Source organism: Podarcis bocagei, assembly GCF_964188305.1.
Source record: "Podarcis bocagei genome assembly, chromosome: 1".
In the NCBI taxonomy this organism is placed as follows: Eukaryota; Metazoa; Chordata; class Lepidosauria; order Squamata; family Lacertidae; genus Podarcis; species Podarcis bocagei.
In genome coordinates, this window is record NC_138125.1 from 93,135,543 (window position 1) to 93,159,048 (window position 23,506).

Consider the following 23,506-nt stretch of genomic DNA (forward strand, 5'->3'; position numbering starts at 1 on the left):
ATCTTATTTTCTTAACCTTGTTTCTTGACTTCCCCCCACCCCCCTTCATGCATCCCAATTTCCATAATTATATCAGCAAGTTATTATGTCTGCTCTTTACCATCTTAATATAACACCTTTTAAAGAAAATTAGGTTCTTTCCTAAGTTGGACTCAAATTCCCTTCCATCGATTTCCCAATTTATATTAGATAAAAATCATATTAACTAAACCCAAAAATCAAGAGTGTTTTTAAAGTTCTGTTTTCCCTCTCCCTCCCATCCCTGGTTTCCGTCCCTTCCCAAATACATGTCCATAATAACAGTTCTTAGCCTGGGTTCCTCACGTCCGAGGCCTTCAAATCTCTTTCAGTCCCTCTCCGCCGGTCTTGTTGGAAGTCCTTTATGTTGGTCATCGAATCTCGAAGGAGTTCTGTCCCAATCAAATCAGGTTTTCTTCCCACAGGAGCACTTAAAAACAACTGCTGCAAAAGTTCCACAAACTCTTCATCTTCAAAGTGGGGGCCCCAGTTATATTTCTTCTTTATTTTAAATTCCTGTAATCCAAGTATTCCAGGGGCCTCCTCCTTCATCTTTCGCATCTTTCGCAGATTTGTAATCCATGTGATCCAAAGGTCTTCTTGCTTATACTCCACTGATATAACCTTCTGGTTGGTACTTTCCATGTGTACTTTCTCCTTTCCTTGTTTAGTCTTCCTCAATTCTTGAGATATCTCTTCCAATTCAGCTGCAGGTTCTTTCCCATTCAAGTCCTCAGTACATTCAACAGAGCTGCTTATTCCAGAAGTCAAGGTCGTGAGTTGTTTATTCATAGCCAGACTCTGTTCTTGTAAAATTCCCACAAGATAGAACGTTCTTTCTATCTCAGCTAGTAACTTTCCATCCGCAGCCATTGTAATGTCTCAGAATTCCCCCTAGAGGGAATCTGGTTACTTAGTAATCTTTTTCCAACAGTCCTCAACCTCGTTGGTTTCTTTGTTATCAACAACTTTAATTCAATTGTATCACATTTAATCCAGAGAGATCTTAAGTAGCAAGCTTTTTCACTTTAAGTTGCCCGTTTGACAGCTTTGACAGCTGTCAAACTCCTTTACTCTTCAACAGGCTCAGAGGCAGGACGCTCCCGGGCCCGGGAGGGGGGGGGTTGCACACAACAAGAAAAAAGCTTCTGAAATTCCACTCTTACACTCCAGCTCAAAACTTCTTTTATCAAATCGTGAAAGTTAATGTCTTTTTAACTCACCCCAAAAGGGTAGGCTCTCCAACTTAGTTCTCCTGCTATTGCTTTAAATCTTCTGCAGGAGGGGGGGTGCGGACTTCCCTTTGACACATCCCCCGGTCGTATCAAATTCAAAAATAGATATTTTAGAGTCCAAATTCCCATCTACTCACGGGTTGCTTCTTTTCCAGTCCGAATTTGAGGGAAAAAGTCAGCGCTCATCAGCCATGGCACACGGCTTCGCTCCGCTGGGATAGCGGTCTACTCCCAGCACCACGCCGCTCTCCGTACCCTTTCCGAAGCCTTTAAAAAGGCTCTTCGTGGGTCGGGGAGGGCGCTTAAGGTGCCCACCGAGTCACCAGGTCCGCAGGCATCCGCGCCTGCGGTTTTTGAGGGTCTCCGCGTCGCCGTCGCGGTAAGACCCGTCCCCAGCGGAGCCGATTTCCTCCGGAGCTCGGAGGGAATCCGCCATTAGCTGTTCGCGCCAACCCGGAAGTCCGATCTTGCACTTCATTTAAATGGCATGAAGCATCTAGATATTTATTTTGTGACACGTGAAAGTAGAAATTTGAAACCGAGATAGGTTGACTTTGACAATTAAACTTGTTATAGGAAAACACTGAAATGATCTATTGCATTTGAACAAATTTTGTTTTGCTAGAAAAATGAGGACCGTCAGCTTACTCAAATCCAGTACATAGCATGGCCTGATCATGGGGTTCCTGATGATTCCAGTGACTTCCTGGATTTTGTGTGTCTCATCAGGAAAAAAAGAGCTGGCAGAGAAGAGCCAGTTGTTGTTCACTGCAGGTATTTAACTTGTAGGGAAAACTCACTGTGTTTCCCCTCTCAAGATTTCAACCAAAAACCTTATTTCATTTTGTAGCTACCTTCATTTTCAAATATAGAGCTGAATTCTTGTTTCTGTTAAATTAAAAGAAACAGTTACTTACTGTGTTCTTTTGACCTTCTGGTTTTGAATGAGAATAGCTTTACCTAATTGTCTGGAAACATGTTTTCATGCTTCATAAAGCTATGATGTCTTTATGTGCCAGAACTGGATAGGAAACTAATTTAGGAAGCTGTATTAACCATGTAAACTATGAGGCTAAAATAGAAATGGCTGAACTGTCTTAAAAAGGGGTACCTTACTAGTAATGTACATCGTACTGGTAATTGTGCATTGTATTGTTTAATACATGTTGCCAGCGGCATGCATGGCTTCTTTATTCTTCCTTCTGGCCTAATAGCCAGTTCTTCAGTTTCTGTAGCTTTTTTATTTGTACAGCAGCTACAGCAGTTCTGTCCCATGCTGTTGCTGTGCTTCTAAGCTGTTTCTGGTCACCTACAAGTGGTTTTCACTCAGAACAGGTAAATAGGCTAGGGCTCAGTTTCAGGAGCTTCATTAACTAAACATCAGCTGCTGGAGACTGTATAAGTGGGTTCTCCCATTACACTGTAGGTCAAAAGCATAGATACCAGACTAGAATTCTTTAATTCTTGTTTGAAGTTCTAACTGTTTTCATATTCAGCTCTGGATTTCGGCGTCATCACAAGGTCTGAGGTCAAAATCAATATCAGTCATGCCTCATTACAAAAATGACATTTATTGAAATGTATCAATGCCACATTGTCTGGTCCATATTCCTTTTCTCCCCTTCCTATGTGTATGTGGATTGGCTTTGATTATTGTTGATAAATCAGTAATAACTGACTGCCATCTAGTTGAGACCTGGCACATAAAACATCATGGGTGGGATCTACCTAATGAGCGATCAGCGGAATGCAATGGGGCTCCCCCCCCCCCCCGGTGCCCCCTGAAATTGGCTCTAGGGTTATTCAGTGAACTCCCAGAACAGCACACACAAGGGGGAGGCTGAATGATTGCACAGACAGAACATTCATTCCAGTGCAATGCTGAATTCCATCTAGTATTCCAAAAGATCTATTCTCTTGCTGAGCTCTGGAGTGGAAATGGGTACAGTCAAACCACTGTTCCTGAACACCTCTGTTATCACACGTTTCGGCTCCCGAACACCAAAAACCCGGAAGGAAGTAAATGCTACGGTTTTCAAATGATTTTCAGAAGCCGAATGTCCGATGTGGCTTCTGCTTGAGTGCAAGAAGCTCTTGCAACCAAACGGAAGTCGCGCCTTGGTTGTCGAACATTTTGGAAGTCGAACAGTCTTCCAGAACGGATTACATTCAGCAATCAAGGTTTGACTGTATCTGGGCTGATAATCCTGGGAATTATGCCCTATTTTTCTCTTTATCCAGTCTTCAGTGTTTGCTACCACAAAAGAAAAAAGTTGCATAGAATTCTAAGAGACAAACTAAGCACCAAAGGATAATTATGGATGCAGGAGCGCCCCAGAGCTCAGGAAGACCTTGTTACTCAAACCATGTTGAACGGAGCCAGAAAGAGCAGCTCCTGGCTATTCCTTGAATATTAAGAGATCTTGAATATATACTGTTACTCTGTACATTCTAAACATGTTGATGGATCACATGGGTTCTAGTAAGCCTAACACCCAAATAAACTACATAAGTCTGAAGTTAGCATACCTTCACTCTAAAGCATTGCCTTTGAAGGGTTTCCTAACAAGTTCAAACCTAGCTGTTTGCCTATTTGTGTGATGTGGCTGCTTCCCAAAGAACAACAGTTATAAGTACATATATATTATTTCTCATTAAATCTACTATCTTTGTTATGGAAAAAATGTGTTCATTCAGTGGAAAATGCTGCTTCTGTATATTGTCAGCTAACTCAGAAAAGTTTGACTTAGGCCACTTAATTATATATATCTCCTAAGTGCTTTAAAATATTGAATGTGATAAGAAGTAGTCCTTTTTATTTTACAGTGCCGGGATTGGACGAACAGGAGTTCTTATCACTATGGAAACAGCTATGTGTCTCATTGAGTGCAATCAGCCTGTTTTTCCCTTGGATATTGTGAGAACTATGAGAGATCAAAGGGCCATGATGATCCAAACTCCTGTAAGTTATTGATACATTAGAACAAACTGCTTCCAGTATCACAGATGCCTAACAATGACTTTTAAATAGGTGACACTTAACTGAATTTTAAAGAAAGAACCAATTTAAAATTTAAGTCTTGATTTGTATGTAACTTGCAGCATCTGCTTTGCCAAACAGATGTTTGTTGCTGGTAGTGGTAGACAGTTATGAGAGAAAAAGATACAAAACTTTTAGCCATGCATATAGTCCCCTTGCATGAGGGAGCAAACAAACCAGGAACTCTTCCATTAATTATAGTTTCTAATGTCATGCATGCTGGGAAGCCATGGTTAAAGCCATAGTCTGAATTTGGCCTAATATCCTGGCATTTTCTGAAGCCTATAAACCATAGGGGTTTTTTTTTCATTTTGTCCAAAATGAGAAACTATAGTTAATGTAAGACTTTGTTGATTGCTCATTCATTTGCGTTATAAGAGGAGCAAAGGGCCTATGCGTGGAGCTAAAACATTCACTTGTATTGGCTTATGCTAGCCTGACCCCAGCCGTTGTGTCTGGTGTCCAACGCCTGCTTTCCCCTCCCTCTATCAAACAACAAAGGAAATGATTAGCAAGGTCAGAGCTGATGCTATTCATCTTATGTGCACACAGTACAGGAACACCATCTGTGGACTCCAGATGTTTCCTCCCCTCTTAATAGCACATTTCCATGCATGGAGTAGGAAAAATGTACTTGCAAGAATGTTTCTGCTTACATATATCTTTTTCTGGATCAAGGTGCACATATTTGATGCAGAACAAGCAGTTAACCATACGCGAGTTTATTTAGAGATCCTGAAATGAAGTGAAGGTTTGCTTTTAAGTTCAAGAAGGAAATTAAAACACACATAGGAAAAGTGATTTAGTGTTTTGTTATCGCCATCCTAAAACTGATATCTGAATCTTTCCGTTTCCCCTGTAAATGTTCATACTTCCACATGTTATCCACAAGATGGCATTGTCCTAGGTTTCATGTTTTAAATGTGAATTTAGATTCACCCTATATATTAGAAATTACGTAGCTATTGTCTTGTGCGAACACAAATTTCTTTTTAGACCTTTGTTTCTCTAGATGCACTAAACACTGATTATATGCTAATAAAAATCTGAAAAAGTAGCCTGTGGATATTATAGATTATAGGATGTTATAGAACCTAGAATTCGTATTTATTCTAATGATCAGAGTTAGCAACTTGAACAATATTTAAAGAATATGTCAATGGGAGAAAATCTCAAGGCTGTTACTTAAATATAAATTTCACATTCATTCTTTGTTTTTTCTTTTTAATTTGCAGCCCTTGAAATGTAAGTTTATATATTTGTATATGAAAACTTTTAAACTGTTGTATCAAACAGTGTCACTCAAGTACTGAAGACTTCCATCAGCAAAATGGAGAGGGAAGCAGTTTTTAATGAATCCCCTTAGCCCCCCTAAGGTTTTCCAGAGCAGATTTAGGAGGGGTGAGAGGAGAATAAGGGAGATTTTTAACAATTGTTTGCTGATGGATGCCTTACCATAAGTTGTCCCACAGGATTGAAGTCGGAGAAAAGCACAGAGGAAAGCTAATTCCCCCCCCCCATCCTACCCCCTGAAGCCTCTCCTGCAGCATGCTGGTCACTGGATCCATCCTGTAGTATTTTCAGCACAAAATTCTTCAAGTCTTTTAAGTTTATCCTGATAGTTCATTGTTAGTTTCTCCAGCTTGTTTTTCTGTGACTTATAAATTATTGCACTGTTCTTTCTAGAGTCAATACAGATTCGTTTGTGAGGCTATTTTGAAAGTGTATGAAGAAGAACTTGTTAGACCTTTAACGACTTCGCTGCATTAATAGAAAACAAAAGATACCTTTCAGAAGAATCCATACAAGACACTGGTGTGCCATAACATTACTTGCAGGAAATGGTGTCTGAAAAAAATGAAGAAATGAAAAGGACATGGAAAAAACTTCAGCACTATTGCACTTTATGTTGAAACTGAAAATTGGTCTCTAAAACACTATGATTTTTCTGTGTTGGAAGACTCTTTCTTCATGCTTTGCTTCGAACAAACCAGACTTAAGGAACTCCATGACTTTCCAGACATCATTGTAGTGCCATACAGTCCCTTTTTGTTTGAACTGCTACAAAAAAAAAAAGGCTTGGAACACTTTTCACTCTCTGGTTGACACCTATGTCTTTTTAAAGCAACAACAATACACACAAAGCCATTTCTTCCAATGCTAAATTTTGCTGTGTTAAGATCCTTGCTGTTTTGTTTTGTTTTTTATTTTGGTGAAACATTAGCAATATTACTACTACTAGACACTGCCTACTGAAGCAGCACATTTTGCCCAATGTCGTTCTAAGGATCTAACCTGATTAATAGTGGAAAGCTACATTTTCGTCTAACTCAGCAGTAGCTGCATAAAGGCCCGTTTAACCAGCATCTTATTTAGGGTGGGATAGGAGGGGCATTTATTTTTGACCTGGTAGCTCTGTTTCTCAGCATGTCACAACATTGGTGTGTTTTGTAACATCTGACGACATTACCTAATGGGAATGAATGCATGTGTTTTGTCTTAACCCCTTAAGTGCCTTGAGACTTACAGTGTATGTCTTTAATGACAAGGCACTTGTATTGGCCCTAAAGGGGGAAGTATCATCATTGTAACATTTACTTTAGCAGGTTCACACTTTAAAGCATGGCCCTTGGTGCTTAGAATATGGTACTTAGAATACAATAGGGGGTCACAGAAATACCATTCCTTCTCTTTCTACAAGTACCTGCATGCTACTATGGGTAGCAAGAGCACCCCAGCCTATTAAATAAGTAATAATTGTTTACTGCTATGAATTGAAGTGGGAAATCTGACACATTCCTTTCAACTGGTAAAATATTTGCAACATCAAATGTAAAGCCAGTAGATAGTTTTAGAATTTCTTTCTTTTAGCCTTCCACTGAGAAAAAAAGCTTTGTAATTGAGTATGCTATACCTTTTTGATAGTTCTGATAACTGTTTTAAACTTCAAGGTAAGCTTTCCCCATGACCTGCTTGCCAGTTACATTTCCTGAGTCCACATTTGTGCTTTCTTGAGTCATGTTTGTGCTATACTGTGTTATGACAAGACAAAAGGGGAGGAAGGTGCATAAAATGCCATCAGCTTGTTCCCAAAACATTTATGCTTTCCATATGTTCTTTGGGATCTCTGTGTACTTTTGTGCTTTTTTATTTGTGTGCCTCTTTTTTTTGAGGTCATTAGCATGTATGCAGTTGGAGGCACTTAATTGATACAGAATCTGAACTCATTCTAGGGTCATGTAAAGGTTTTTGTCTCCTTTTTATTGAAGAAGAAGAAGAAGAAGAAGAAGAAGAAGAAGATCTGAGACAGCTTCTTGCACAATATGCATTTAGGATTCAGTTTCTTTATGAAAACCTACACTGCCCTGTATTAAAGAGGTTTGAATCATTACTGAATTTTTTAAAAAGCAGAATATGCAGACTATGGATGACAATATGAGGTTTGTCTTTTCTTTTTTTAAAAAAACACACACATTTATTCTCCTCTATATGTACTGGAAGGGGCTGCAAATCTGCTGTATAAAGTTTGTACCCAATGCCCTGAAATTGGTGGTGCAAAGTTGTAGCAGCTCTTCATCATGATACCAAATGAAAGAGAAACTTTATTTTTTTTTCAAAAAAACAAAATCTCATCTGCTGGCCTGTTTATTTATTTTCAAAGTAAATCCAGTAGTCTCCATTTCTGGTTTTGAAATTATTGCATTATTATCCTTTTAATATAACTTCTTGAGTCAGTGTAGAAATGAATGCTAGTGTCAATTCCGTTCACCCAAACTGTAGTTTCAGTAGGATGAGGTGTAATGGGCTTCTTAAAACACACACACACACACACACCCCTCAGTCTCTAACTGAGCATTTGTCCAGGGTGTAGGAATACACTTTTGTCTGCTTTCACAAATTGAAATGAGTGCTTGATAAACTGCTACTTTTGACAGCTTTGAAATTGAAGTGGGATAGTGGGTTCAAATGTTCTACATCAATTGATAATTGAAGGATCCAGTGGCTTTTAATAGTTTGTTTCTGTTCAACACAAAATGAAAGGCTGAAATGCATTTTTAAAATATGTTTCAGACAGTTTCAGATTACCCAGCACAATGTGAGTAACTGCTAACGATATTGCATTGCACTCTAAACCATCCTTAGATGTTATTGCAAGCAATGTAAAATCCTTTTTATAGAAAGCCTCCAGTAGTTCTACCAACCAGTCAGGTGGCAAATAGGAATATAAATAATGCTATATACTGCATATTCATATTCTATTTTGAACCGCTTACTTCAAAAATGGTTTAATACCTAGAGAAGGCTTTCCTGCTTTTAATTTGGAAATTGTTCTGTGCCATAGTGTTGGTTATTTGCAGGACTAATTTAAGCATTTGTAACACATTAAAGTAAATACTAAATTACTGCATCCATTCTAGTGAAACATGTGTTACTATTGCCAACGTATGTTACTGTTGCCAACATATAAATGAAAACAGCATTGCCCATTTTATAAACTTAGACAAGGGAAATTACTAGAGAGTTGTATATCATTGATATTTTAAATACGCTGATTTTCTTATGTGAGGTTGCCAAAGCAATTTGAATCCATGAGAAACATTTATACCACAATGTATAGTTTTGTTGGCATATATTTTTGGTACTTAGGATGTTGATCTGACATATAGGCAGAAACATTAGCTGCCTTCAGGCCTCCATCTCCCCTGATATAAGCTGATTTAGGGCTTGCTGGTTAGTGGCAATGAAGAAATATGGAAAGAGATTAGTTTGGTAGGGTAAGCAGCAGATCAACAAGCCACAGGAATTTCCCTCAGATGCACACATAGTAAAGAAAGGATAACAAATTAAAGCATCATCATGCCATAAAAGTGGATCTTCACAACATGCATCTTCCCATAGTGGTATAAATAGCCTTTTACAAGTATTTTTATATGGCCTAAAAGTTAATACTGTTCATTGCTTTGCATTGGGTTATGAAGATCTGTATCAAGCTAAAAAGAAAAGGGAAAAAATATTTTTTGTATGTTTTTTCATTCTGTACAAAACATGAATGTATGTTTCAGGAATAATGACATATAAAATGATGGGTGTTATGGATGTTGGATTTTATGAATAATTATTTTCTTACTATTTGCTAAAAAAAGATGGGAGAGAAAAGAATAATATGTAACACTTCCTGTTGTTATCGTTGTTGTTGTTTTAATTCAGGTTGTTTTAATTGTAAATAAGAGCCATAGGGAAATGGTTTAGTGCCAATGTATGTTTCCGATGTATGTTTTTTGTGTTTTTGTTTTTTATCTTAAGGACTGAAAACTATGATTATTTAAAGTACTTTTGAAGGTTTCTAATGCAGAAATCTAGGACTCTTGAGAAACTTCTTAAAATTGCTTTTTTGCCTTTTTAGGTGTGTGGCTTTTGGGGTGGTAGAGGTATACCTTGGAGAAAGTTAAATATTAAGTACCCTCAGTGTCAGTCATTCTCTGAGCAGCATGACTTTAAGTGTGCCAGCTAATCATGCCACTTAGAGCGTAGTCCCTCCAAATCATTGGAGTAGACATCCACTTCCAGTGCTGCAGTAATGTCCCTGTGTTAACATAAGAACAGGATTCCTGGTTGTCCCTTAGTGGTTTTCCTATACCCAAACATGCATCATTTGAAACCAAAATCAGCATAAGGCCACAAATTAAGTCTAAAATATAAGACATCTTCACTGATGTAATAAAGCCTATCATATTAATACATTGTAATCCAGCCTATTAACATACTAGAGAAGTAATATCTTATAGGGTAGCAGTATCCCACAGCTCCCAATTTAGAAATGCTGTCCTATCACAGAAAGCACAAAATGCAAGTGCAGAGAGCTGGGGAGAGATTTTTGATGGAAGTAGTATGGCTTGCACCTTGCCACAAGCGATGTGCAGATTTAGGTTTGTTGCATCTGTGGAAGGTTGAAAAGCAGCAGAAATGCTTCAGTTGCAGCTGTGCATGAAGGCCCAGTAGAAGGAAATGTCGTATTGTAGAATCTCAGCAGTTTTTTCCATCTGGTGGAGCAGAACTCTATAATTTTTTGGGGAAGGGGCTGCTTGATAGGGGGCAGAATTACTAGAGTGTAACTAAGAATAGGCAGTGCGTGGTTGGCAATGGATGGTTACCCAAGCTGCTGAAAGTCTTAGGAGTTCTTGCCATATACTGTATCTTGCAGGTGCTGTTCCTCAGTCTTTGACTTGGCTGTTGGAAAGCAGTGGAGACACCTGGTACTACCTGCACTTTTAAAATTTCTGGCCTTAAACTTGCCTGTATAGTTAGATTCACAGATCACTTAGATCAGCATATGCTGTGCAAGAGCAAGTTCAGCATATTATGCAGTCTCTCCTATTTTTACGTCCCAACACGTAACAAAATACAGACTGAATCCATGGCATTGTAAATATTCATGCGCAGAGAGAGGGGGAGAGAAGCAGCCCGAGAAAGCAGCTTGGGATGTGCAGGGGAATTGCTCATTGCCCTGGTTATTAAAATAAGCCTCCGGATGTTATCCACAAGGCTCTTGGGGTGTTGAAATGAAGTTGTATGTTGACCAGAGGGTTCAATGAATTGTGTCTCCTTCCCTTTTTGCAGTGTAACCGTAAGCAGTTGATATTCTTCACTGCAGTCCTTGCTGGGCTGAGAAGCTGATTAGGGTGGGGGGAAAGCTTCAACCAAGTGAAGTGACAGATGCCTTATATGAATGCAGTGGCTTGGATCCAAAGTCATTCTTGTGCAAGTGGAAAGCACTTGACCACAATTTCTGCTGATTTTCCTCCTCCTCCTACAGACCCTGTACCACATCACTTGCCATGCTAGAAGGTCCCTTGACCCTCAGGAGTATAATTTGGAGGCTTTAGTGAAGAGGAATGGTGGGAAAGCCCATATCTTTGGATGCAAGCTGATAATTAAAAGTCTTGTAACTTACAATCTGGGAATCATCTTAAATTATGTGTCCTAGATTTCCTGCAGATATCCCTTGGGTCTCTTGTAGTAGCTTGTGTGTATGTGTGTGCATGCATGCTCTTCCTAATTTTAATACCCAGCTGCCATGTAGAAACAAACACAAGCCTTTGTTTCCATCATTATGCAACACTAACTTTCAGTTTGCGCTATTACCACTTGCAGTGGAGGAAAGGAATTTTGGGTACAGATGTTAAATTGTAACCAACAAGTTCATTGTATAACAAAGCAGTATATTGATTTGTTAAAATTGCTGAGCCAAGTATGGCAATACTGGAAGTGACATACAGGAAAATCAATATGTTCGCTTTGATTTAGTCAATGCCGCCAAATTAGAAGAAATACAAACCAAAGTTAAAATGGTTGCTTCTCAGTCTTCGGAATGGTATAGTAAAAAGATTAGGAGAAAGTCTTTGCCTATCTGGAACTTTGAATGCTTAACTTTAACCTATAGGCTTTCACATCAGTTGCAATCTGAGTTTTAAAGAAAGTTTAGAAAGTATTTGCTTTCCATCATCGGAGGGCAAGTGGTGAATTTGTATTGCCTTTAAACCAGAGGTGACTAATCTGTTGCCCTCCAAGATGATGTTGGGACTCTTAACTCCCAACAGCCTTGGCCAGTGTGGTCAGTTGTCAGAAATGATGAGCGTTGTAATTCAGCAACATGTGGAGGGGAACAGGTTAGCCGCCCCTGCCTCAAACCAAATGTTCTGGCCTATGAGAGATTTGAAGACCACTATGTTAACGCTTTGGAAATGGCTCTTTGGAAACAATGTTAATACTATGGAAATGAAGAGACCTTGACGGACATTATTTGGTGGAATTACTTGATATTTAACACATTTTAAAATATTTACTTTTTGCCTAAATTTCTTGAATTTCATATAGTAGCACTTTATCTAATGCTTTACTACTGACAGAAGTTTTGGAGAAAATAAAATTTGCTACCAGGTTGGAGAGAGAGATACTTAATTCTTTCCTGTGCAGAGTTGATTGGGATTGTTCCTCATGTGAATTGTTTTATCAGTGCGCTATGCTTCTGACCTGTTTTCATCTGTTTTAAAATGCATTCTAGTAAGCTAAACACTGTGTACACTACCACACAGCATACGGACCTTAAATATCAAGGCCTGAGTACCATTCTGTAGTTCTCATACAGCATCCTGTTTTGTGGTATTATAGCAGTGCAATTGTTGATAAACATATTTCTGGTTTAGGTTTTAAAACCTTAAGCATCATAATAATGATACTAAAAGTAACCCCCACAATGTAGCTGCTTACAAGTTCTGATTGTTTTTTCTCGGTGGATTTCATTTAATTTAGTAGTTTACTGTGCCTAGGGTCTCCTGGGTTGGGCAGAGAGTTTTTCCATGTGCTGCTTTTTGGCTCCATCCTTGTTGCTTCCAGACTTTAAAGACCTTTGGGAGTAACCTCTGAGGAAGAATAGGGAGTTGTGGTTAGGGGGAACATCAGTGCATACTTGGAAGTACTTCTGTGTATCCAGGGAGCTCTCTGAATCCTGGCTTATATATTTATAGCTGCTTAGCATTACTAATATTTGCATAAAACTCTGGAAACCGGGGGTGGGGGTGGGTATTTAAGTTGTAAATTATAAAGAATAGATAATGCACAAAAATAGTTTTTAAAGGGAAGAAGTTGCAATTCCTTATACACAAAGGCTATAATATGGTTGGAGCAGTTAAAACAATTGGCACTAAGTTCCTTTGTATTCTTCTATAGGAGTATGTCCACAAACTTCCCGGTGCAATTTGAAGGGGCTGGGCTTCAAATTTAACATGAATTTATATGGCTCTGGTCGTCATAGCAAATACTAAAAAAAAAGAAAAAAGTGATTTGTCTAGTTTTCCCACCCCCCTTTCCTGTCACAGGTGCTATAGTATATGTGTAAATGTAAACCTAATACTGTGTCTCGATCATAATCCACAATCCTTTTGGGTGCCCAAATTTATTTATTTTTGTTGCTAGTGGTAATGAATTTGCATTCTCCCCTCCCCCCCGGTGACGTTGCATTGTCCAATTCAGTTGGGTGTTGCGCTGCCCAGTGAGCTGGCTTTGAGCATCTCAGTAGGTCATCTCTAATACAATTGTGCATCTTCTGTTTACTACACAAGTTTATCTGATATAGATTTGTCTTTTGAATTTATGTGTTTATTTTATTTTTAAGGGGGAAAAACACTATTTAGCTAAGAACCTCTATGCTAAGCAGCAGGAAATGTGCTCCGTTGAAAATGACATGCACTTGAATTTGGTCAACACTGGACAATGAAAAGAATTCAGCATTCATCACTGCAGCTACTGTATGCTTTAAAAGGGCCTTATGTATCTTGCCTGCATTGGGGTAAAATGAGAGTTCTTGCCATTAATAAAGTACACTAATGTTTTACATACTATACCAGCAGCTCCCCAGAAATAAGAGAAAAATAACATTTAACAAATCTTGTTTTTAGTCTTAAGAGCAACTTCATTATGTGAAATATATGCTGTTATACATATTTTGTGGATATATTTAATTTTGATTGACAAATAGTTGTCTAGGTACAAACTTGAAGAAAAAAACATAGTTTACTTGTGGATCTTAATTGTTTAATTGCAAAATAAAGATGTGCTTTAGTAATTTAAAGTTTGGAGATTTTTTTAATTACTGAAAGTTGCTAGTTATGCTGCAGTACTGATAATTATCAATGGGTTTTTTGATCTTGGTCTTTGGACAGATTTTTTTTGCACGCAAACAGCGAGGGAATTGATGTTTCATTTGGTTGTAAACTTACAGTATATGGAAATTCAGTGATACCTAAGCATTGTTGATCCCATTGTGAACATGCTGCCCTTACCAGAGTTAATACTAGAGGTGATCTAACCTTGGGGTTATTTTGTGTGTGTGTGTGTGTGTGTGTGTGTGTGTGTGTGTACGTACACTTTTTTTAGTGTACATTCATTGGTAAAAGCGGGTTTGCTGCCATGTATGGTGTAGAAGACCCTCACACATGCCACATACATGCAGCAGTTCCATACACCTACTACCTAAATCCAAAGACAATTTTCAGCAAATAGTAATGTTGCTTCTTATGCTAGCAGATACGAGCCAAAAAGGTGTGTTCAGCCTAACATTCAATTAAACCATTTGAAGGTAAGCAAGGCAGCACAGTGTGCCTTATGCTGTAGGGAAAGTCATATGCATGTCAGCATTTCTGGCACTTTCCTTTTTCTCAGTGATACAGAGCCTGAAGTCCAAACTAATCACCTGTGCCCTTTACCTGAGACTTAAAAGGCAGGTATAATTAAATTTCTCTCATTAATACATGTGGAGGTCTTTTGGGCTGCCCGAGAGGCATCGCAAAATCTTTTACATCTCTTTTACAGACACCTGCCTACCTTGGCTGTGCACCAGCCTTCCTCTGCAGTGTTAGGATTGCAGTGGAAATAAAGAAGTGACATGATAGAAGTTTATAAAATTATGCACGGCATGGAGAAATTGGATAAAGAGAAGTTTTTCTCGTCTCCCTAACACTAGAACTAGTGGACATCTGAATGGAGCTGAATCAGTTGCATAGTTTACGCAAGTTTCTGTGGGCATCTGGCTGGGCATTGTGAGATCAAGGTCAAATCTGCACTAGTTCTACACAGTGTAAACACAATGAAAGAATATTTTTAAAGTATTTGATCAACATGTAACTAAGGTGAAAGTGTCAGTCTGAAGACTTGTAGGAAGAAATGAAGGGGGGGAGATAAAACAAGAAATAATTGAAGAACTGGATGACAAAAGAGAAATACAGGGGTAAAGATAAGGTATTAAAAGGTTGATTATACCAATTTACCTGGAAGAACTGTTTGAAACAATTTCAGGACTAGATTGCACGGAACCTATTTCTATTGAGAAGGGATACAGAATTAAGATGTGGCAAAATATATATACAGTGGTACCTCGGGTTACATACGCTTCAGGTTACATACGCTTCAGGTTACAGACTCCACTAACCCAGAAATAGTACCTGGGGTTAAGAACTTTGCTTCAGGATGAGAACAGAAATCGCACGGCAGTGGTGCAGCGGCAGCAGGAAGCCCCATTAGCTAAAGTGGTGCTTCAGGTTAAGAAAAGTTTCAGGTTTAGAACAGACCTCCGGAACGAATTAAGTACTTAACCTGAGGTACCACTGTATATAAAATAGGGTAAGAGATGTGAGATTTTTTCTTGAAATATTAAGATAAAAATAATTGGCAAATTACACATGATTCACCAAGTAAGGCAGTGGAGTCTTCCATCCCCTGCTCAAATATTTCCCCAGTTATCCTGAAGAAGCAGAAACCTGTGATTTGTAGAAGGCAAATGGAACACCAAGGTAGAGAAACCTTGGCTGTGCACCAGCCTTCCTCTGCAGTGTTAGGATTGCAGTGGAAATAAAGAAGTGACATGATAGAAGTTTATAAAATTATGCACGGCATGGAGAAATTGGATAAAGAGAAGTTTTTCTCGTCTCCCTAACACTAGAACTAGTGGACATCTGAATGGAGCTGAATCAGTTGCATAGTTTACGCAAGTTTCTGTGGGCATCTGGCTGGGCATTGTGAGATCAAGGTCAAATCTGCACTAGTTCTACACAGTGTAAACACAATGAAAGAATATTTTTAAAGTATTTGATCAACATGTAACTAAGGTGAAAGTGTCAGTCTGAAGACTTGTAGGAAGAAATGAAGGGGAGGAGATAAAACAAGAAATAATTGAAGAACTGGATGACAAAAGAGAAATACAGGGGTAAAGATAAGGTATTAAAAGGTTGATTATACCAATTTACCTGGAAGAACTGTTTGAAACAATTTCAGGACTAGATTGCACGGAACCTATTTCTATTGAGAAGGGATACAGAATTAAGATGTGGCAAAATATATATACAGTGGTACCTCGGGTTACATACGCTTCAGGTTACATACGCTTCAGGTTACAGACTCCACTAACCCAGAAATAGTACCTGGGGTTAAGAACTTTGCTTCAGGATGAGAACAGAAATCGCACGGCAGTGGTGCAGCGGCAGCAGGAAGCCCCATTAGCTAAAGTGGTGCTTCAGGTTAAGAAAAGTTTCAGGTTTAGAACAGACCTCCGGAACGAATTAAGTACTTAACCTGAGGTACCACTGTATATAAAATAGGGTAAGAGATGTGAGATTTTTTCTTGAAATATTAAGATAAAAATAATTGGCAAATTACACATGATTCACCAAGTAAGGCAGTGGAGTCTTCCATCCCCTGCTCAAATATTTCCCCAGTTATCCTGAAGAAGCAGAAACCTGTGATTTGTAGAAGGCAAATGGAACACCAAGGTAGAGAAACTGATTTGTCACATTGTTTGGCCTTGTCTAGCTGATTTTTAATTATAGTAGCCAGTATGCCCTCATCATCGCACACGAATAGAAACATGGCATGGGGGGAAGGGAATTTAACCCTGCTATGGTCATCTGATATTTCTCTGTAGTTAATGCCAGTATAGTATAGTGGTTAGTGTTCGAATTCCCACTCAGCCATGAAGCTCACTGGGTGACCTTGGCCAGTCAGTGCCTCTCAGCCTAACCTACCTCACAGAGTTGTTGTGGGGATTAAATGAGAGGGAGGGACATACGCCACCTTGAGTTTGGGGATGGAAAATAAATGCAAGCAAGCAAGCAAGCAAGCAAGCAAACAAACACATTAAGAGTTTCCAAAACAGAATAAACTCATTGTTAACATAGCCTTGGCTTTTCACTATTTTCAACCTAATTCTGTCTTTATCTGTGATATGCCAAACTAGTGTTACTATTCCTCATTAGGATAAATGTGCATGATCAAACAGCAAAGTGGACAGCAGTAGCGTGTTACACAGGAGACTCTTCTATCACTACTGATGGTCAAAGGCCTGGAAACGATGCCTTATGAGGAACGGCTAAGGGAGCTGGGCATGTTTAGCCTGGAGAAGAGGAGGTTAAGGGGTGATATGATAGCCATGTTCAAATATATAAAAGGATGTCACATAGAGGGAGAAAGGTTGTTTTCTGCTGCTCCAGAGAAGCGGACACGGAGCAATGGATCCAAACTACAAGAAAGAAGATTCCACCTAAACATTAAGAAGAACTTCCTGACAGTAAGAGCTGTTCGACAGTGGAATTTGCTGCCAAGGAGTGTGGTGGAGTCTCCTACTTTGGAGGTCTTTAAGCAGAGGCTTGACAACCATATGTCGGGAGTGCTCTGATGGTGTTTCCTGCTTGGCAGGGGGTTGGACTCGATGGCCCTTGTGGTCTCTTCCAACTCTATGATTCTATGATTCTAAATAGGCATAGGATTGTGCTGTAAATATTTTTTGATCATATATGCTGGGGAAAGGAACTTCTGGGCTAAGGGAATGTTGCTTCCTCAACCTATTTCTAAGTGATTTAGGGACCCTCGGGAGGAGAAGGAGGGCACGGGACGGGCCTTAAGGAAATGGAAGGAGCGGAAAGAGCCCTCTGCCAGCTATGAGGTCAGGCTTCTGGCAAAAGGGATCTGCCCCCCTCCTCCCAGTTCTTCACCCGCAGCGGCTGCTGGACGAGGGGCGGGAAGAGGAGGGATGGCCCTGCCTACCTACCACCAGGATGCACCGCCACGGATTATCCGCCAGGGAAGTCAGCCTTCTATACATGCAATACTGTCTGCGTCTTTACCTGCGTTTTTTGCACGATGTATTCGCGATGCACGGAGTTGGGCCGCGTTTCCCACTTGTTCGTGTTATCCTGGGCGCACTGCTTAGCATTTTAATATAAATCGTTGGCTGCGAGAGCTGACTCGGACAGTGTTGCTTCTTCCTGCTGATTTAAAGTAGAATATATCAGCGATCGGGTCTTGCAAGGGAATATTTAACCCCGGACTTTCTCAACTCGCCTCCCCAGTTGATTGATTGAATTTATATACCGCCCTATATACAGAGGTCTCAGGGCGGTTCACAGAACACGGGTTTAGCACCCCTATACTTGGGAATATTATAATATAAGCAAGGGAGGCGCTGTTTCCTTATGGGTAAAATATCGGGACCTGTTCGGAGCCGGCAGAGTGTCTTAAACAAATGCATTTGGATTTTTAAAAATGTGACCGGGGGGGGAGGGGCGGGTTCGTGTGATGCAGCCAGGCTGCCTCGTGCTTTCTGGAAACGAGAGGTGGCTGTTGACCTGTTTGTTTTGTTGCTGCCTTTCCCTCCTCTCTCTCTCTCTCTCTCTCTCTCTCTCTCTCTCTCTCTCTCTCTCGCGGCGGGAGCTGGGAGAGGAGGAGGCCCGAGCAAGGGAGGGGAGGGGAAAAAAGAAACACAGGGCGAGGAGGAGGAGGAAAGAGGCGGCTCCTTGGCCTTACTCAGCGGCCATTTGCCTCCGCCCCTCGTCGCTTAGCCGGGAGTCCTTCCCTTCGGAGGCGACGCGCCGGTCGGGAAAAAGCGCAGCTGGGCGAGGAGAAGAAGAGGGAGTCTGGTACGTGGCTTTGGGCGTCTGGGTCTCGCGGAGGCTGTCGACTTTTTTCTGGAGGGGAAAGGCGGGAAAATAATGTCCGGGTTGGAGGGGGGCAAATGTGCGCTGAGAAGGTGCGTCTCTCTCTCTCTCTCTCCTCCCGGTTGCGTCTCGCCTGTTGCTTGCCTGGCGCTTTTCGAAATATCTATTTAAAAGCAACATCCAGCCCTCTCTCTCTTTCTCTCAGGGTCTCCTTGCCCCAAAGCGACGCCTCGTACTTCCCAGGCGTTCCCGTGGCTCTCCAGCCTTTAGCGCCCGCCCCATAAGTAGCTATGCCTTTCCGAGTGTGGGGCGACGACGTGCTGACGCTGCCATGCCTTTTCCCAGCCCCTCCGTCCTCACCTTTTCCCTCCCTCCCGTCCATCCGCCTCCCCCGACCAGTTGCAAGTTTCTGCGACCTAATTATCACAGCCATAGGAAGCGACGACAAAGGGGGGGGGGTGGCGGGCGTCAAATCCCGACAAAGGTGGGATTAAGGATGGGTTGAAATGGGAGGCGGGGGCAGAAATCTGCCAGGAAGGGTTAAAAAGTGACCTTTTTCATGGACTGGCTTCCTGTTTACCTTTCCCTGTGTCTTAATTCCCCTATAATCAAGCGCTGTGTTTTCATCGGCTGCGTGTTTAGGTGTCTCATCTGTGTTTTGACGGTGCCCTCAAGCTTCCTACCTTTGTTCCCTTCATGTTGTTTGGGGGTGATACTTTAGTTTACTTTTTTAGCCTGACAACGCTAAAATCCTTAATATAAGGGGGGTGTTAATGCCTGTGCATTCCCCCCATCCACCCAATTTCCATTAGTGCATAGCAACCATACTCATTTGCTTCATATTCCCCATCTTTTAACTGTGGAGGGGAATAATGGAAGATGTTTGTTTAGACCTTAGTGTCTAAACAAAGAGGTGTCGTTAGTTCAATCCCAGCACTGTGAGACCTGAAAGCATTTATTTCCCTGAATGGACGTGGATGTAGTTAGTTATGATGGAAAGGTACTCTGTACCTTCTTGGGCATTATTTTCTTCACATGGTCCCATATCTATTTCCTTTCTGGTGTCAGGATGCTATGACCACATTCTGAATGTGTGGTCCTCCCCATTATAGTCAGCAAGTCATAAACAAAATTTGGCTTGCTGGTGAAATAAACCACAATCCCTGGTTTGGGCATAGCAACAAGCCAAACTTCATGGCTGCTTGTTCGTGCAAGGAAAAGAGTGTAGCGAAGCAGCTGTGATCATGCAGTGAGTTCTTGTTCACAGTAAGCCATTAACCATGTAGTGTGCAACACTTGCCACCTCCTACCCCACCCTGCTTCTCATGTATATTCATTTCCTTTGTCATAGCCAAAGGAATTTCCACTTACTTAAAACTAGGATCCTCAAAATATGAAATGAGCCCCTATGTGGAGCTGAACAGGTTTTTTTGTGGGGTGTGGAGTTCATCATGACTCAGTTCTTACTGATTACTTGAATGTGCAAGAAGGTAAAGCATAGAACACTTCTTCCCAGTTTCCAGTCATAATATAAACAGCTCTGAGGCAACCCCCTTTGTTTTATTGACAAATGATGCAGAGGCAATACTGCCACCCCCTTTAAAATGCTCAGTTTTTGCAAATAATTTTTAAAAATCCCTCTTCTTGAAACCTGGTTCAGAGTGATCTTTTCCGCTTTTCTAGAGAGCAGCCCTGTGCCTGAAACAAAAATACACTCTGAACCCTTCTTGTCTGGTTATAGTTAATGTTTGGAGAGACTAACCATAGTCTCGAGCTATATATTGAGCCTCTTCCCTAAACTGTATTGTTTGTTATTCTTACCTCTACCTCTTGACCTGTCCTGCTATTATCTGTTGGGTATTGGGGAAGTGGTCCTTTTTCCAGTACTACTTTAGCATCCTATACATATCATAGATATGCTGTCCATGGTTATGCCACAATAGTAAAAATATTGTGTGTTATTCAACCAAGTTTTGCTCAGAGTAGACCTGTTGAAATTAATGGACCTAATTTAGTAATGTTCATTAATTTCAGTTGGTCTAACTCTGTGTGAAACTTAGTTGAATACCACTCATTGCTGTTATGTGGGTTTCCTCTTTTACTTTAGACATCATGAAACATCTTGTCAGGAGAGGAAATTTAAGCTTGAACAGTTCAAATAGTTGCAGTGCAAGCTGTTCTCTGTTTTGAATATTTGTTGAGGGCTTGTTCAGAAACAATAACATACTGTATGCTTGCCAGTTCTGATATTTGCAGGCTTCACAAAACAAAACTGATTTGTTGGTTGCCTAACCTTGAAATAAATTGGCAGTGTTGTTCAGTTTCTTTAAAAAACAAACCAACCACAGAAGAGGTTTTAGTTTTTATTATAAATCACCTTGGAACTTTCTCAGTGGAAAGTGATGTACAATTCTAAATCTTGGGGAGTGTTGAGGTTATTGTGCTTGAGGTTAGGGGGGTACATTTTTTAAAAAAAAAATTAATAAAATAGGGAGATACAGTGGTACCTTGGGTTACATATGCTTCAGGTTATATACGCTTCAGGTTACAGACTCCGCTAACCCAGAAATAGTGCTTCAGGTTAAGAACTTTGCTTCAGGATGAGAACAGAAATCATGCTCCGGCAGCGTGGCAGCAGCAGGAGGCTCCATTAGCTAAAGTGGTGGTTCAGGTTAAGTACGGACCTCCGGAACAAATTAAGTACTTAACCCGAGGTACCACTGTATGAGGTGGCTTTGCAGTATGATGTTGCTCTGACTGGCAGACCCCAGACCTAATTCCAAATTTTGTTCAGTTCTCATTATTGGCCTTTAAGAGCCCCTCTGAAGTTCCATATCAGTCAGACATGTGTTTTTATTTAATAAACACACCAGTTGCACAACTGGTTACTACAATGATTATGTTATTTCAGCTTTAGCTTGTTCACATGTTGAACAAAATTCCTTGCATGTGTTTTACTGGTTTTCTGAGCTGCTCTTTCATCAGCTTTACATATCACATAAGAGATCATACTGTAGGATATGTGCATCTACCTTGAGGTGAAAAGATGCTCTCGGCAGGTGTGAGTTCCACATCATCTTCAGTCTATGTGTTTATGGAAAGGGGTACAAGGTGGCTCAGCAAACAGGTGTGGCAATGAAAGTGGGTCAGGCATTCTAGTATCTGGTAGTGAGTACTTGTCAGCCTCAGGTTGTATGATGTGGGAGGTTGCACAATAAAGGGCTTTGAACAATGAAACGCCTTAGAATAAATATATGTTCTTGTTCTCCAAACCTTCCACTAGCTATCCTATACGGGAGGGGACAGTAGTTCAGTGATACAGCAGGTAGCAAGCATACATAAATGCCAGCTTCAGTTCAGCTTCAGAAGCTTGAATGAAAGAACTTAGCTAGAAAAGATCTCTGTCTGAGACCTCTCAAAGCTTTGCAAGTCAAAGTAGACAATATAGAAGCAGGTGAACCAGTTTCAGTATGAGACCGCTCTGTATATGTATAAGAATTCAGAGATGCTATTTTCTAAGCTAGAGTTATTTAAAAGCCAAGGAACAAACCCAGAATAAAAGGAGATAAATGCTTCTTCTCTTTGGGCAGAATTAACATTCTGAATAGAAGTAGATATTATTGGATTATATTGATATTACTAGGGGCTTATGCCATAGTCAATAAATCTGGAGTAGTTTAAAATTTTAATCTTCCAGTTGTGCTAATTTAACCTTTTAAGAATTCCAGCCTTTCACGGTGATAGCATGTGGCAGGCAAGCCCAGACAGACAGAAGGTGGAAGGCGTATGTGCCAGTTTATCCTTTTTGGCTCATAGTGGAGACTGAAACTTCTGTCAAGGGTCCAGATTGTTTGGATTCAGCTATGAGTCATGCAAGGTGCAAACTTTTGAGTGCCCTTAATGTGTACTGTATGTGGGTGGGCTAGCTTCCCTTGTCCTTCCTCGAAACCTTCCTGTAATCTTTATGCAGACAAAATCTGCTTTGTACCAAGCAGAACCTAACATGTGTGAGCATGCTCTTTGTTCTTGAAACAGAAAAGTGAATGTGGAGGCTGATTTTGAAGCCTCTAGGCCCGTTGTGTCCAGTAAGCTGTGAATTCCAAAGTATTCAAGAACAAATGTTGAACTATTTAAACAACTATGTACCTTGCTACCGAGAGGTATATTTGTCTTCTCACTGTGTAGGGTGTAGCTCTATCTTACTTGTCAAAAAGTTGTATTCTAAAACATGTATTTAAAGTGGAGCCTCCTTAAGTAGCCCTTAAAATGATTTCCTAGTGCCATAAAAGTATGAGAGACACTGTGATCTACCTACATTCTTTCTCTCCCTCTCTGCCTTATGGGATTCTGTTGTAAATATGAACTTCCTTCTTCTTTGTCCCTAGTCCAATTACTAATGTTTTGCAGTCATTAATTGCATGGGTGCTGCAGCCTCAGAAGGATCTGAGCATGCTTTTGAATCAAGCACCTGCAAGTTGACAGCTGAGTTCTTGAGATGTCTTATTTCCAGGTGGTGTCTGAAAGCAGCACTTCTAATTGCTGTAGGGCTGCTAAGTTCTCTTGGCAGGGGAACTGACCCTTTCAGGAGCATTACAAATATCTGCTTTTGTGCTTCTTTTCTATAGTGCATAATTACTTAGAAATTTAGTGAGATGTGAATATTTACCTGCCTTGATTTTGAAATAGTTCATTTGAAAGCCGCTAGACTTTTTCCTTTTGAAACATTCACAACT

The 23,506-nt window shown here is 40.3% G+C and overlaps 3 protein-coding genes and 1 long non-coding RNA gene across 6 annotated transcripts in view; 2 read left to right on the forward strand and 2 right to left on the reverse strand.

The window, feature by feature from the left end:
- Nucleotides 1–6,458, forward strand: part of PTPN4 (protein tyrosine phosphatase non-receptor type 4) — an 88,648-nt gene extending 82,190 nt beyond the window's left edge. For 2 of the 3 annotated variants that reach the window (XM_081206487.1, XM_081206485.1), the window contains 3 exons: nucleotides 1,879–2,027; nucleotides 4,080–4,215; nucleotides 5,980–6,458. In XM_081206487.1, the coding sequence (XP_081062613.1) occupies nucleotides 1,879–2,027; nucleotides 4,080–4,215; nucleotides 5,980–6,063 (369 nt within the window). In that variant the 3' untranslated portion in view covers nucleotides 6,064–6,458. Of the gene's footprint in view, nucleotides 1–1,878; nucleotides 2,028–4,062; nucleotides 4,216–5,979 lie in introns of all 3 variants that reach the window. The other variant, XM_081206486.1, reaches the window with a different exon arrangement.
- LOC308593894 (uncharacterized protein) lies at nucleotides 2,036–23,499 on the reverse strand. Its single transcript, XM_081206685.1, has 4 exons — nucleotides 19,457–23,499; nucleotides 18,643–18,803; nucleotides 17,964–18,107; nucleotides 2,036–2,141 (listed from the first exon to the last, which is right to left on the reverse strand). The coding sequence occupies exons 1-4, from the start codon at nucleotides 19,469–19,471 to the stop codon at nucleotides 2,093–2,095; spliced, it is 369 nt and encodes a 122-aa protein (XP_081062811.1). The 5' UTR covers nucleotides 19,472–23,499; the 3' UTR covers nucleotides 2,036–2,092.
- Nucleotides 7,571–14,122, reverse strand: LOC308593914. Its single transcript, XR_014011080.1, has 2 exons — nucleotides 12,712–14,122; nucleotides 7,571–12,658 (listed from the first exon to the last, which is right to left on the reverse strand). It is a non-coding gene; the product is annotated as an uncharacterized lncRNA (long non-coding RNA).
- Nucleotides 18,643–23,506, forward strand: part of EPB41L5 (erythrocyte membrane protein band 4.1 like 5) — a 59,867-nt gene continuing 55,003 nt past the window's right edge. The window contains exon 1 of the mRNA XM_081206534.1: nucleotides 18,643–18,755. The gene's annotated coding sequence lies outside the window, so the exon portion shown is untranslated. The remainder of the gene's footprint in view (nucleotides 18,756–23,506) is intronic.

Coding starts and splice junctions, on each gene's coding strand:
- LOC308593894 (XM_081206685.1), bottom strand. Junction 18,108..18,642: donor CGGAGGCAAATGGCCGCTGA/GTAAGGCCAAGG, acceptor ACTTTAAATCAG/CAGGAAGAAGCAACACTGTC. Junction 2,142..17,963: donor ACATCGTGCAAAAAACGCAG/GTAAAGACGCAG, acceptor TTAATTTAACAG/AAACAAGAATTCAGCTCTAT.